The sequence below is a fragment of the Camarhynchus parvulus genome, chromosome 7 (genome assembly GCF_901933205.1).
Source record: "Camarhynchus parvulus chromosome 7, STF_HiC, whole genome shotgun sequence".
NCBI lineage: Eukaryota > Metazoa > Chordata > Aves > Passeriformes > Thraupidae > Camarhynchus > Camarhynchus parvulus.
Genome location: NC_044577.1, coordinates 27,589,079 through 27,604,325, shown reverse-complemented (window position 1 = coordinate 27,604,325; position 15,247 = coordinate 27,589,079). Strand labels below are relative to the sequence as shown.

The window sequence follows — 15,247 nt, the reverse complement described above, 5'->3', positions numbered from 1 at the left end:
AACTATCCTACTTATGGCTACTGAGAGAAAAAGAATACTTTAATGCTTTAGAAAATAATGCTCATAAATCTAAGCATTGGATTAAAGTGTTCAGAAAGAAATGCCCAATTTTTTGTAGGGCTAATTCACAGCACTACTTCCAGTAAATATTAAGAAATTGCAATTGTCACCTGTCACAATTATTGTTATGAAAACCTGACAGGATATCCCGGATTCCCTCCTCTGAGTAACACTTCTTAAACCCACTGTTCTCATATCCAAACCACATACATTGGAGGGCTGGCCCAGCATAGAGTTTGATTGCACAAATGTAAGTTCTTCTACTCAGTTAAAAATAAAGTTGCATCAAAGAAAACAATTTTTCTACACACCTGCAAGTTATTTAGCAGTATTTGGTAGCTTCTGATAGAAATTTTTAATATATGCTCCTGTATAGAGCATTTGATTTCATGTCAAACACATTTTTGGCTAGGTAGCTGTATGATAATACAGGTGTAAGACAGGTAGCTGTATTCTCTTGCTGATGGTTATTAATAAATGTCATCGCTGGCACTGTCCAGATCAAATCCACCAGAAGGTTTCACTGTCACCTTCCCAGATCTGAATTTTTAACATTATTGGTACTTGAATGCATGTTAAGCAGTGACATCTCTGGAACAATGCACCATTAAAGTAAATATGCTACACAGGACGCCTTATTATGTTAATATATTCTTGTCCATAGTAGGGAGAATTCTAAGTGTTAATCACCATGGAAAGATTATGAGTCAGTGGCCAAGTGATTGGCATGCAGTTCTGTTATTTACTCTTCAATAAACAATCTTGTCAGAGAATCCAAGTCTGCAAGCACCATTTTAAGAAAATGTAATTAAAGCATTAAGCTTGATGTGTCCAATTTAGTTAGTATGTCATTAAATCAGTAAACACTTCAGGTTTTCTATTGATTTCTGTTCTATGAAAATAATACGAAACATGGCTTAGATGAATATGAAATGTTTCAAAATCTTCATTTCATGACAGATTGTTTTGCCCTAAGTGTCAAACGTGCCATTTTCTAAGGGAAGAACTCAATTACTAAGGAAGTTACTGTTCTGGTCAGAGATGTTCTTTTAATTGCAGAAGTGTGGGCACTGGGTAGCAGCTGTGCTCTGTGGCTGCTGCTGACCTCTTTGGTGGCTGGGATAGTCTGGGATGCTCTTGAGGGTCAATGAGGCTGTCCAAGCCAGTTCCCTCAGTCCCATTCATTTCCCAGAAGGCTCATGCTGCTCTGCTCCTGGCTGTTGTGAGATCCAAGACATTTTCTGCACAGTGAGTGCAAGTACTTAGTGTGTTGGAACAATATGAATTACAATGTCAGAGAAGCCTCTAACCAAACTTTTCAAGGAAAAATTAATCTTTTTTCCTAAGCTGAAAATTCCACTCTTAGTACAGGTAAATCAAACTGCCATTAGCTGTTTCTAAGACCTAAATAGGATTTCTCTGGAACTCTAAATTATGAAAGGTGCTGCCTTCATTCCTGAGGCTCAAGGGTCCAAAGGTGCATAGCTGTGCCACAAGGCCTGACAGCCAAGCTGGGCTGAGGTAAACAGGCAATGCAGGATTTAACCTGGTGACTCTGAAGGTTGGTTTCTTCAAATCTGTTACTTTAGTATAAAATGAGCAATGGAGAAACACTAATTTGTTGTCCAAATCCCTTCTCCTGAGTGCTCAGTTCAGCAGTGTTTCTCTAATGCTGGGCATGCATTTTGAATCTCTGCCAAGTTACTCTACAGTTCTCATTGTACTGACTTTTTCTGGGTTAATATTGGCACAGAACAGTATTTTCCACGTGTATTTCATGGAGTCCATCCTACATATCTGTACGTTGACAGAAGAAGACAGAAATGTTTATTGCTGTCTTACAGAGAGAAAAATGAATAGTTTTTGCAATGTGGCCTTGAACTGAAGAGGTGTCCTGCTTCCTTAATTTACAGTTAAGTCGTTGGCTAGAAATTGCACATCTGAGGCATATAATGGAAGCATTAAGTTTCTTCTCTATAAAACAGGGAACTACATCCATTGGCTTAATTAATGTCCAAAAGCATATAGCACCTAGCTTTTCCCACTGAAACCATTTGGAGCTCTTGAATGTCCAGACAACCTGGCAGTGTTTTCCTATGGAACAGACTGGGTAGCAGGGTAGTAACCTACCTTAGACTCCTGTCCCTACACACTTGGGCACAGCCTTTTAGTGTTTGATTGTAGATGTTCTCCAGGACATAAAAAAGGTGAAATTTGAACTTATACTTAAGAAACTAACCTTGCTGACTTGTTCCCAGCAGAGCTCTTAGCGCATTTTACATGGCCTGGGTTGTTTGTGAGCTCTGTTTGATACTGGATCTCTTCTGCACTGCTCAGAGTTGCTTTAATTGTAGAAGTTGCTCAAGAATGGTGCTACTAAACTGCTATGGAATTGTTTATTCCTTCAGCTGAGCTGTTTGCAAATACTGAGTTATTTTCAGTGTACCAGATTGTACTATTGAAGCTCTGAGTGTGGTGGTATATCCTAGCTCTTTCGTGACTGCAAAAGTGAGTATTTCCTGGGTTTTATTTTTGTTTTCAGAAGGCAGAGGCTGTATATTTCTCAATTAGAGGACAATCTCTGCATGATTTAGAAACTAAATATGGGATGTTGCAACAAAATGACAGTTGTTTTTAATGAAAAAAAATAAAAGCTTTAAAAAACTGTTATGAAGCACACAAACTCAAGTAATTGACTTGCCTGGAATTAAGTTTTCTAATTTCTACTTGTCATCGAATTTAAGCCAGAGTTGCTTTCTGGTTTATTGTGTTTAGATACTAAACAGTTATTTGGAAATACTATGAGAAATTTGCTCTCTGTCTGACATGTAATGAAATGAAACTGTTTAAACTTCCGAACCTTGATGAAGTTTTCAAGCTACTGAAAACTGTGTGTTCAGTGCACTGTTAATCATTTTCTTCTCTTGCAATTAGCACAGGTTCATGAATGTATGAATAAACTTTCTGCTACACTTGTAGCCATCATTTTTCTCCTGTTTCATCTTGTCTATGCTAAAATCTGTAATGAGTTTTTGTACCATCAACTAGGTCTGTGCCAGAAGCAAGGACAAAACAGAATAATTGACTACTTTGAATGCAAGGCCAAGTGTTTCCTTTTTTTCTCTACTTCTAGCTCTCAGTCACTCCACACTTTCTGGCAAAGCAGGCATTGGTGAAGGTTGACAGAGAGCAGTCACTTTTGATTCAAACCCGGATATCTACCCCCAGAAGGGTCTGAAGGAGGTTACACTGGGATCCATGTACATGGGGGAGAGAGAGACCTCATGATCTCACATCCCACAAGCCTGAAGGATCCAAGTGAGATGGGGAAGAAGGAGCAGATACTTGAATCTGGGCTTTCCATAAATTTTCCATAAATATTCTTCTTACCATGGTGTCTGACACATTACAGACATGACTTCTTTTTTCAGTTTCTCTTGAACTCTGAAAATGCTGAAAAAAACCCCAATTTAGTTCAAGATGAAACCTTGACGTGTTTTGCATGAGGGTAAAATGGTTTTTTTACGTGCTTGTAGTATGAGGGTATGTCATTAGCCCTTCTTCTCTCCAGAGCTAAAATGAGGCTGTTCCACAAGCAGACAGACAGGGATAGGTCTTGTTCCTTATGCTAATGGAGTTAGGTATTAACTGTACTTGTTTACCAGGTGCTGAAATCCATCACTACAGAAGACATGCACATAAATTTAGGCATGTCCCTCAGGGAAGACAGCAGGAATTATGGATTGGTTGGAAATACTATCTTGAGTACTGATGTTTTTTTCAGATCCTAGGAGTTTTCCTTCATGCTTTATGAAAGCAAGTTGTGCAGAGAGCCATTTCAGGGGAGGGCTATTCCTATTTTTAGTAAAATTCCAAAAAAGGGAAGCAAAAAAGAAAGAGGGAGGCTTCTGAGCATATCTGCTCTCACGACTGCACCATCAGGGAAAGGAAGAGCACAACCAAATGTCTGGCAGCTACCAGCCTGGGTGCATTTTTTCCCCTTTTTGCTTTATGTCTCCCCACTGAAAAACAAGCTCTGTAAGAGGCAAACCTGCCTTGTAATGTTTATGTTGTTTCTAGAAGGCAGATTCATTTAAGGGGGAAATATTAGTCCTTTTACTTCCAGGCTGATTTTCAGCATTGGCCTGTTTCAATGTAAATACCAAAAGAAAGACAAACCATCTTTAAGAAAAAAAAAATGCATCAGAAGCAGACTTGACCTAACATTTCCAAGAGGCTCAAATATTTTAATGAAAACAATCATTTGACCTTGTCAACTTTGAGTAATCTTACTAGATTTTTTTTTTACTAACTGTCTCCAGCAGCCTTTGAAAAAAATAAGTTGCATTTCAAAGCGATGCATAAGATGAGCTGGTATTTTTAAGGAAGATCTAAGAACAGTGGGGTGTACACTATTAGGCAAAGAAGCCAGCTACATAGAGCCAGAGACCTGTCCTTGTACTCATCCCCTTCCACCCTGCCCCAGCCTTTCATTTCTGCTCAGGGATATTTGTGTCTGCAAAACCGGATATTCAGCCAGACCTTCCAGCAACCCTTGGCAATCTGCATGGTTTGATGAAGTCCAGTGACAGTTCAGTGAATATAATGTCCTGGTGGGTAAAAACTAAAATTTAAACCAAAAAAATTGTACCTACATATAAAAAGCAGTGCTCTAGCTGAATGAAGTGATGAGTTCATGTTCTTTGCTTCGCTGCTATGGAAATCTTCACTGAGATGAGAGTCTTTTAAACTGGCTTAAGCATAGTTGTTCCAGTATGCATGCACCTTGCCTATTAACTAAGGTACTGCAGCTAATACACAGTGTTGGCAAAGAGGGGATCTTTGAGTGAAAATCATGCTGGATTCCGGAATTTGCTTTTCTCCTTTTTCTGAAAAATAGCAACAGTATCTGCAGCCTGAGATGGCACTTGACAGATGGTGCTTTTTCTTCATCCTTGTTGCTCTTTGTTCATATCAGGCTTAATGGAGTGTGGAAGCAATCAAATTCCTGTCATTGTAGCTTTTATTAAAAGCCATTGCAGCTCTGAGGAAAGACCCAAGAGCTATTTCATTTCAGTTTAGAGAAAAGCAGAGAGTCTGACGTTGAATACAGCATGCGCACAAACAAAAATGTTTACATGTTTCTAAACCATGTTGAGTTGAGTTTACATGGGGTTATGCCTCTAATGAGCAACTAATGGGCTATTTCCATTAATAGGGATGTTTAAGGGCAGATGAGAGGCCACACTCTGTGGACCTTCCAGCTGGCACCTGATCATATACATAGTTTCATCCACATAATATAGCTCCAACCTGAAATAAGAGTTTCAGCTCAGGGTGTGACCACACCACGACAAAGAGGAAAGCTGCTCTGAAAACACCACTTGCTGCCTTGGCTTGTACAACTCGGGCAGGAAAGAGGCTGTAGAAATACATTTGCTGTCACCACAGCAGCCAGGGTGCATGTCACTCTGTTGGTGGCCCAAAAAGTAATGTGTCCCTTTCATGAGTAGCTGTGCTCTTCGAAGGCCTCAGTTTAAAGAGGGCTAAGTCCCCATGGAAGATGTGGCAGGACAGATATCTTGCTTACAGCCTGGTAGTCCAGTAATACAAGGATAAACACCTCACAAGTACTCATCTAAACCTTTAACTAGATCTGTTGGGCTGGCACTTGTTAAAGAAAGGCTTCTTTGGGAAATCGCCAACTATTCTTTTTTGTCTCAGCCATAAGTATTGTGAGAACATCCTACCTCTCCATTTTTGTGCTTCTGGTTGCTACAAAATCAATAAATTCAGAGCATATAAAAGCCAAGCATACTTTTAGGGAAAATTACTAAAAATTGGAAAGAAGGTGGAAAAAACTTTTCTGTATTCACTGCATAAATTTTTTCAGAATGAACTGAATAAGCACTGCTGTTGACAGCTAAGCCATTAGATATTTTTTAAGTAGTTTGGTCTTTTCACATCCTATACCACATCACCTTCTATCTCCAGTTACTCTGAAAATCAATCTGTCTGTTGTTTGAGCTATAGCATTAGACTCCCACAGTGGTTTTGCAACTCATGGCTCCTGAGTTTCATGGAGCACCACGATATGTTCCAGGGTATCATGCACAGCTTGTAGTTTGTTGCAGCCAAAAGGCTTAAAATCAAAAAACTGGTTTTATTGGTCTGGTGAAATTGGGGGATATTTTGCTGCTCAGTGTCCTTCTAATTTGAAATAACTAAATAAAGAAAAAAAAAAAGAATGGACCAAAAAATTCAAAACTTTTGCATCTGTTATGACTGTCACCAGGTCACCAGGCACCTCTGTATAGTCTGCCAGATACTCAAAAGCACTTAGCACATGCTGCTTCCGTCAGAGGCAACAACATCTTAAAAACCAGACTACTTCAATCAGGCTGCCTAGTTGAGCATAAGAAAATAAGAAATGTTCTTTTACAGCAGAGGCCATTCTCTGACCAGGATGCTTAGAATAGCAGGCAAAAAGAGAGTGCTGTAAAAGGAATGAACTCCTTCACTTCTGGAATTCAGTGGTTTGAAGGCATCCAGACTGTTGCATTTAATGGCCACCACTATACATAACTCCTGTGAATTTCTCCTTTTGAACCTGTTTATGTTTCTATATTGTAAAACATTACTTGTTTGTGAAGGTAGGTTATGAATGTTGTATTTAACTTGGCATTTCTTTCATGCCTGCTGTCTGGTAATTCAACTGGGTGGCCTCTAGTTCTTGTTTTCTGAAAAATAGTTAATAGCCATTTTCTACCTAGGTCTTCTCTATTGTTCTTCTACTTGCCCTGCACAATTTGTAGAACATTGTCTTCCAAAAATTTATGGATCCAGATTTCAAGTTCTAAGCCATATTTTTGCAGCTATGACATTTGCTTTTGAGAATATAGCAAAAAGTTATCCCTGCTTAAGGAAGAGGATGAGGCAAAGGGGTGGTACTAATACTTACTTTTGGTATATATCTGTTTCTTTGTGAGCTCACAAGGGGTATGAGAAGCAGCACATGGTGTTAACTACTCCACTTTTAACTGAGATCATTCAGCATTGGTTATGCTGGAAATCTGAGCAGAAATTCAGTATGAGATGGGTCTTGGCCCAGTATTTTCACCTGTTAAACTGCTGTAAGGAATGGATGATGACAGATTGTGGGAGAAGTGTAGAAGATTTCTTTGATTCTTTTAAAAGTTCCACCTTCAACTCCGAATATTCTGAGGATTATCCAGGATAATAAAAGTGGTTTTTAAAGGTATTTTTAATTCTTTACTTTAATATGCTGTAAGAACATATTTCATTTTCAAGTGCCAACAAAGGATTGCTATGGATGTTTGTGGTTAGTCTGGTTCCTTGCAGAGCTCACCTTTGAATTCACATGTTTTTTTGTTTGTTTGTTTTTAACTAGGTGAAGCAACAGTGAAGAAGAAACCAGCTCCAAAGACTCCTCCAAAAGCAGGTAATTTGTTGCATGTGTCACCCACATTTACCAGTGCAGCTGTTTGCCTACTAAGTTTGTTTGCATGTGTGATCAAATGGTAGGTAAGTCCAACTTGTTAACACTGTACTAAGAATTAAATCATGAGAATCCAAAGAAGTTACTCTCAGATGGACTATAGCAAGATCCTACCAAGTGTCAGTAGTGTGTAACTTATGCCCTTTTGCATATCACAACAAACCTTGGCTTTCTGTGAAAGATTTTTTCCTGTGTATCACAGAATCCTCTACATGAGTAGGTACCACAGAAAAGGTGATAGATTCTACTCTTGCTAATCACTGGCATTATGGTAACCTGTTAGTGTGTTTGCAGTCTCTGAGGCAAAGCTATCTATATTTAAAGTTACAAGGAAATTTCCCCTATAGGAACCTCTTTTCTGTGTCTTAAAACTTCACCAGACCTTTAAACTGTTCGACCTGCTTTCTAAGCCAGATATACAACTCAGCCTAGCTTCCTTCAGATATTTTCAAAACAAAACCACTTTTAAAAGGTCAAGTCTAGAGTGGAGGGAACCCACTTTTTTGAAAAGCAGAAGAAAGCACTTTTTTCATGCCCAGTAGCACTGTGCTTTGTAAAGGATGTTACGTTTGGCAGTGAGGTCATTGTAATATTAGGGAATGCCTCTCACCATTTCTGTCAATATCTCCTCAAGTCTGCCCCCTTCCCCTCCAACACACACACAAAAGAATAATTTTTTTATCATGCTGCTTTTATTAGCAACAGTCTAGGTTTCACCCTGGAGTTGTCCAGCCTCTGATATTTCTGGCCTCTGTGCTTAGCAGCTACCAGGGGTCTGACAGTCAGCAGCACAGCTGAGAGCCAGGAAGGAGCACTGTTAGCAGGAGATGTTCTGCCATCTATTGATACTCAGGCAGTGAGAGGGAACAGAAGGAGGAATGCCTGGTTCATGAACAGAGGGGAATGAATGGGACTGCAAGGTTTAAAAGAAGCACTGTAATACAAAAAAGATCCATCATTGCTCATGGCAAAATTTATTGTGATGGAGAAAGACATCAATTTCCTTCCTTGTCTTCCTTGTCTCTCATGATGTTTCTGTGCCACATAATGTTTAACTGGCTACTAAGATAACTAAAGGCAGATCTTGAGTCTTAAATTTTCTAAATTCTGTTGATGAATCAGGGAGCAGCTTTGCAGACCCCATCAGCACATGCTAATTGATAAGAAAGTAGCTGGAGCCATTCTTCAAATATGCAAAGTTCAAAAGAAAAAGAAGATTTTCTGAAAAACCCACAACAAAATTTCATAAACTGTATATTTGGAATTGGTGGTAGGTGCCAATGTTTTGTCTTTTGGATGTCTGTACCTTGGTCTTGCATGAGCAAACTTTAGATGGGTAAATTGCTATTGCTTCACTCCCCTAGAATTACCAAATCCACGGAATTTTTTTCATTGCAAGCAACAAGTAACTGCTAATCTGGATTTCAAATGCTGCTCTGAAACAGTTGAGCTGAGAAATGTATGTGTTTGAATTTTAAGAAAACTTAGGGTCATTTAAAGGGTTATTGAATTTTTGTTGTTTTTTCCCTTCAGCTGCTCCTCCTCAGATTACTCAGTTCCCAGAAGACAGAAAAGTCCGTGCAGGTGAATCAGTGGAATTATTTGCCAAGGTGGTGGGAACAGCACCCATAACTTGCACCTGGATGAAATTCCGTAAGCAGGTAAATTGTTTTCTGGTCTCTTTTAACAACCTCTGAAAAAGCAGAGCTGGAAAGGAACACCAATGGCTATCTCCCATTTTTCCATCTCCCTTCCTGAGGAACTGGCAAAGTCCATCTTGTTCCTGCAGATGTTCTCCTCACCTCTACTGAAAACATTTCACTGATGGAGATTTCACAAGCTCCACTGGCAAATTATTGCAGTGTTTATATAGCTATAGTGCTAGAATTTTTTTCCTAATGCCAAACCTAAATCATTCTTGCTACAGTTTAGACCCTTTGCTGCCTGTCCCCTCCTGTAACAAATAATAGTTTCTTTGTGAAAAGTCTTAGACCATGAATTAAAGGATAAGTGATGAGAAAGATACAGTTATCTGAAAAGTATCTGTCACAGGGGACATTTCTCTCCTTTGAAAATGACCTCTTCTTTGTTGATGCTGGGTCTAAAGTTATGTCAGAGGGGCAAAATACCATATAAAAAACTTGAGTGAATTGTTTTGCAACACAAATGTCACCATACAGGGCACAACAAAAATCCATGCCATGAGTGCTCTCACTCCCTAGTTTTAAAGTTCCTTCTACTTGAATTAATATCTTTAAACTATATCACATGTTCATAAGGGCAGTGTCTAAAGACAGTTGTTTTAATAAAGCTATTTAAAATCACTTTAAATCAAATAACACAATATGCAAGTTCAGACTGGAAGATGAAGTGTCACGCTAGGACAGAGCAAATATAAATATCTGCTGTAGCTGCTGTTCTGTTTATTTCGTTCTGAACTTGTCATGCACTCTATAGAACACAAATAAAAACATCTCCTCCTAGAAGGAAGTTTAGACTCTAAATCCAGACATGTCAGCATTTAATTGAAAGAATTCAAAACAGTTTGTTGGTGCAAAGGGTATTCCAGAGTCCATCCTTGCTAACTCCAAATGACCTCTTACTTTAGGGGAAAGGGTAGGTTTTTTCCTGAACTCTTATATTTCCTTAAAATTCTTTAGTTTCAAGACTGGAGTTAACCACTGCTATCCACAAAAAATAGGTCTCAGAAGTTTCATTGACATTCAGTGTTTGATTTTGTTAAGCTCCATCTTAACGTAAATGTGCCCCTCAAAACTGAGTTTCTGGTTTGTGCAGAATTCTGAGTTCATTGTTGAATACAACAATCCTATTTACCTAGATTTTAAGGCCTTTTTTATAAGCAAGGTCTATGTGATAACAGGGACTAGCAGCTCCTTATGCCCATATCAGATCCATAACCTGTGATTCAAGATATTTTCTCCTTTGTAAAGTGCTATTTTTACCATCTTTATACTTTCTTCTGTACTTTATACTTTCTTCTTCTCCACTATGAGACAAAGTATTGAAAAATCGTACATTTAAAATGACAATTTTTTAAAGATTATTCATTCTGGTGAATGAGGTACAAAAGAAAAAAAACTTCAGGAAGGGTACCAAACACTGTAGGACAACAAGTGAGGGCAGCAGTCTCTCATTTATTAATTTAAAAGGGGAGCCACTTACTGTGTCCTGTGCTGCACCATAATTTTGCTTTATTTTTTTTTTTTTGCTTACACTTCACCACATATTGTTTTACCCTTGGATTTCTTCCTTTTCTGTAACTGTGGTTGATTTCAACTCTGTTCCATTCCCAGTCCTAAAAGTGAAAACCAGCCAAGTGTTTTGACATTTTACTGGGAGTTATATGTAGTTGTTATTTGAGCTGATCCAGCATTTGGTGAGCTGTGATTTCAGCCCTGCTCCTGTTTGCTGCAGCTTCCTCTCCATGTTTCTTCCTCACATCCCCTCAGGTGCAGGAGAGCCACAGTGGCCTCTCTCAGTGGCCTCTCTATCCCTTTTGGGTATTCCAAAAGAGTATATTTTGCTTGTAGAAAGGGAATGTCATGAATCTGTGACCAATACTGTTGTATGCCATGGCACTGCAGTGGAGGGGTTCTGGAACTGTGCTGAGCTAAAGAGGAGAAAGCCTTGGGAAGCCTGGGGAAGCCTCTTCATCAGCTGAGTCCATCACTGAACATTGCCAGCTGTTGAAGCTTCTCAACTACAACCAGTGAATTTCTTTCCCAAAGATCCAACCCATGTTCCCCACAACCACTGCAAACCACTGAGCATCCTTTCAGGGCTGTCTCTGCATCCTTTCAGGGCTGTCTCTGCATCCTTTCAAGGATTTCTTTGCATCCTTTCAGGGCTGTCTCTGCATCCTTTCAAGGATTTCTCTGCATCCCTTCAGGGCTTTCTCTGTATCCTTTCTGGGCTTTCTCTGAATAATGCAGATCTAGTTCTACTATCATCCCTTGACTAATTTTAATGAAGCATAAAGGAACAGTTTAGAATCTCAGAAGTATGTTGGCAAGGTGGAACAACTTTCCCTAGAGTTTAATGTTACATAATCCCATTTGTTAACTTTCTATTTGAGTTATTGTAGGAAAATCTTTCTAAAGTTACTTTTTGGGCAGATAGCAGTGCGTGTGTTTTGCCTCAGCTGAGGAAAGAGCGGGGAAAATCCTGTTCTTAAACTTTTGATTTCTTCTTCTCTGAATATATGGGACAAGATAAGGCAAACTAAATGGCCTTCATTTTTAATTAAATTCTGAGAATGGCTTGGAAGAGTCACTTATCAAAGAAGGAAGTGGTGGGAGGAAGAAGGGCATTGACATTATGTTGTCTGTTTCATAAGAACACAGTGTACAGCTTCTGTAATTTCAGGGTAGCATTATGAGGTTTTTAAAGAACTGTCATGTCTCAAGCTAATGCTAATTAAAATCTAAGTCACCTTGGCCATTTATGCTATGATAGCTCTTTTTCAATTAAAAACTAGTTTATAATATGCCTATGGTATTCAGCAGAGATTTAGATTTTTGCTTCTCCAGAAAAGTAAAATGTTATGGGAAAGCTCAATATGCTCTTTGAATGTCTCTCTGTAGAGCTGTAGTGTTGTATCTCCATTTCATACAGCATTGTCCTCAATTGTTCAAACCCAAAAAGCTGCTACCCTGGTTTGTGTGGAAGTGCAGAATGAACCTGGTTAATAGAGGGCAGCACTGGATGGTCTGCACGTTGGGCCTCTGAGGGGGGTGGCAAATGAACTAAGGCTAAACCCTTGTTCCACTGCGGTTTCTCTAAGATATGTGAGACCAAACGTTGCTCTTCTGACAATTGCACAGTTTGCACTTTCAGCCTGTGAAAGAGAAGTTAAAAAGTGACACACCTGTTCCTTAGTGGGGTTCCAGCAACACCACTGTTCCCTGTGGCCTTTGCAGGACTGGAGCCCTTATAATGTTCCACTGCATTTCTAGATTATTTTTGTGGATTACACAGTTTATCAGCTGGACATACTTCTGTAATAGAGTTATCTGCAAATAACACTCATATGATAACAGTGTATTGTGCTTTGAGGTCTTTCAGATACAAAGAAATCTATCACATAATTTTTCTTTTAATTTGGCAGATTCAAGAAAATGAATATATTAAAATTGAGAATGCTGAAAACAGCAGCAAGCTAACAATATCATCAACAAAGCAGGAACACTGTGGATGTTACACCCTAGTTGTAGAGAACAAACTTGGCAGCAGACAAGCACAAGTCAACCTTACAGTTGTTGGTAAGTCCCAATTAATATTTTATTTATATACTTATTCTTCAGATATCAGTCTACATTTGAATTTTATATAATGATATGCAACAGGTTAAATAAAATAATCAGTTAAATTAAGAAGACTGAAATAAGAACTAGTATTTTAAAACAATGGATAGTGACATTGTAATAAGGACTATAAGTAAGATCAGTAGGGCTATACTGTGTTTATTTGGAAAAAATCCTAATTCTATGGTGATGAAGGTATAAAATAGATAAAATAGCTCATGCTTAAAAAGAAATCCCCCCACAAGATAAAAACGGCTCATGTCTCCATTTAAAATTCCTGCCATGGTCCATTGTTTCAAGGGACAGAAAGCAGTGAATAAACAGAATCAGTTTTGAATATGGAACCCTTCATCTGTGGGCTTTTACACAGGTATCTTAAAGCTTCAACAGCTTTGTCAGGTGACACTCCCAGGCCATCAGCTTTGTTGCAGAGACTCTGGACAGCTGCACAGATGCGCAGACTGGCAGACAGCTGCAGTTTATTTGCAGATAAAGCTGCAGCCTAGTGAGGATCAGCCAAAATCTAGATCTGTGACATCTGGCTCTGAAAGGGCTAATTGAACCCACCTTGGTGTGGATGCTTCAGGGAAATCCAGGGAAGTTCTACAAGCCAAGATGTGATTTGGCTAAAACATCAGTCTGTGGGATGGGTCTGCTTCTGGGCTCTGTTACCTGCAGAGGGCTTACCACATAAGGTGGTGCCCTGACAGCTACAAGGGTGTGAGCAAGGCAAGAAATGTGGGTCTAAGGGCAAAGATGAATGTCTGACTCCAGTGAAACCAATGGCAAAATACCTTTAACCCAAGTGGGACTGGAGATTCATTCCAGCAACCCAGTGAATACCATACGAGGTTTAATGAGTACAATCACACTTACAGGTACAATATCCACTGAAGCAGACTGAATGTGACTCAGTTGCATGTTGCTCTACATATTGTCATTAGAGGCTTCCTGATTATTTAAATTAATTCCTTTAATCCAGTCTGTAGCTTTAAGTGCAGTTAAAAGATAACTGGATGAATGAGTATAAATATCAAGCGAATTCCAGCAACATGCCAGAGAATTCAAGAACAGAAGAAAATAGAATCAGTATTTTTCCCACGATGCATAGATAAATTGCACTACCCCTTCCAACAGTGGGTTGTACAGGTCAGAAGTACAGCTAGGTTAAAAACTAACACCACTGGTCTTTGAATAAACATATACATTGCTCTGGGTGTAGGTTTTGGCTGCAAAACCCCAACACAGCTGATTAGCAGCTGAAAGAATGGCAGGAGATTAATAGATCTTTATATTTCCCTCCTTTTCCCTCTTTCCTAGGCAACTGCTGCAGGCAGATAATTGTAGCAGGTTATTGGGCAAGAAGGATTTTTTTAGCTGCACAAGGCCGACAATTCCTATTATCTTGTTACTGTGTGAGCCTTGACTCATTATTATATAAGTCACTGGTTTATATCCTTTGGAGCTAATTGGTTTGAAAGTCTTTGAATTCTATAGCCTTATAAAGCTACATCTCAGCCTCCTGCTCTGCTCTTCCCTAAGAAATGTGCCAGAGAACCGTGGGATTCCCAGAGATGCTTTTGGGAGAGTTGGGTGAAGAATCCTTACAATGTGCAGGAGTTTGCCATGTGTTTTGGCTGATGACAAGTTCTCTGTTTCCAACTAAAAAGAATAAATTCCATCTTGTACAATTGCCAAGCTCTTCAGTGAGACATCTCGCTGATGTCAGCACTGCTGAAGGCGTGACAAGGCCTCCTAGCTTGCTGCACATGCATTTTAAGGCCAGACTCTTCCATCTGGGCACTCAAAAATGTGGGAAAAGGGAGCAAAAATGTCTTCTTTATAGGAAGGGGGTTAGAATCTCACTATGAGATAAAATCCTTCACGCTGTTTGCACCTTTAAAGGTGTCAAATGTTCACTGAAGTTGGAAGGTACTTTTCTCTAAAGCCTGTCAGTCAAAATAGGGAAGCTGTGTTTCTCTGAATATGCAAAACCTGGTACTTCTGAGCCTACCAAAGCTCATCCTTAGTCCGAAATTCCTGCCTGTCCATTGTCTCTGCACCATCCCAACTACTGGGAAGAAACTTGCTCTCCCTGCCCTGACCTCACTTTCATAACAAGCATTGGTGGAGAAAGTCCTGGTGCTAGAGATCAGCTCTGTTTGCCTCAGCCCTTTATAATAAAGCTCTAAATTCTGTGTGAGCTGCCTCCCTGTAAGTTTACTGAGAAAAGGCACATCCATGTGTGTGTTGTGTGCTCAAAGCACTGCTGCCTGACCACACTGCACAGCTGAGCCTTGAATGTGTTGAAACTGCAAACACAGAACATTTGCTTTCTGGAGGA

General features: G+C 39.4%; 1 protein-coding gene across 1 annotated transcript in view; it reads left to right on the top strand.

Annotated features, from left to right (window-relative positions):
- MYLK (myosin light chain kinase) overlaps nucleotides 1-15,247 on the top strand; it is a 194,806-nt gene that overhangs the window by 139,725 nt on the left and 39,834 nt on the right. The window contains exons 19-21 of the mRNA XM_030951810.1: nucleotides 7,472-7,522; nucleotides 9,113-9,240; nucleotides 12,708-12,861. Of these exons, the coding sequence (XP_030807670.1) occupies nucleotides 7,472-7,522; nucleotides 9,113-9,240; nucleotides 12,708-12,861 (333 nt within the window). The remainder of the gene's footprint in view (nucleotides 1-7,471; nucleotides 7,523-9,112; nucleotides 9,241-12,707; nucleotides 12,862-15,247) is intronic.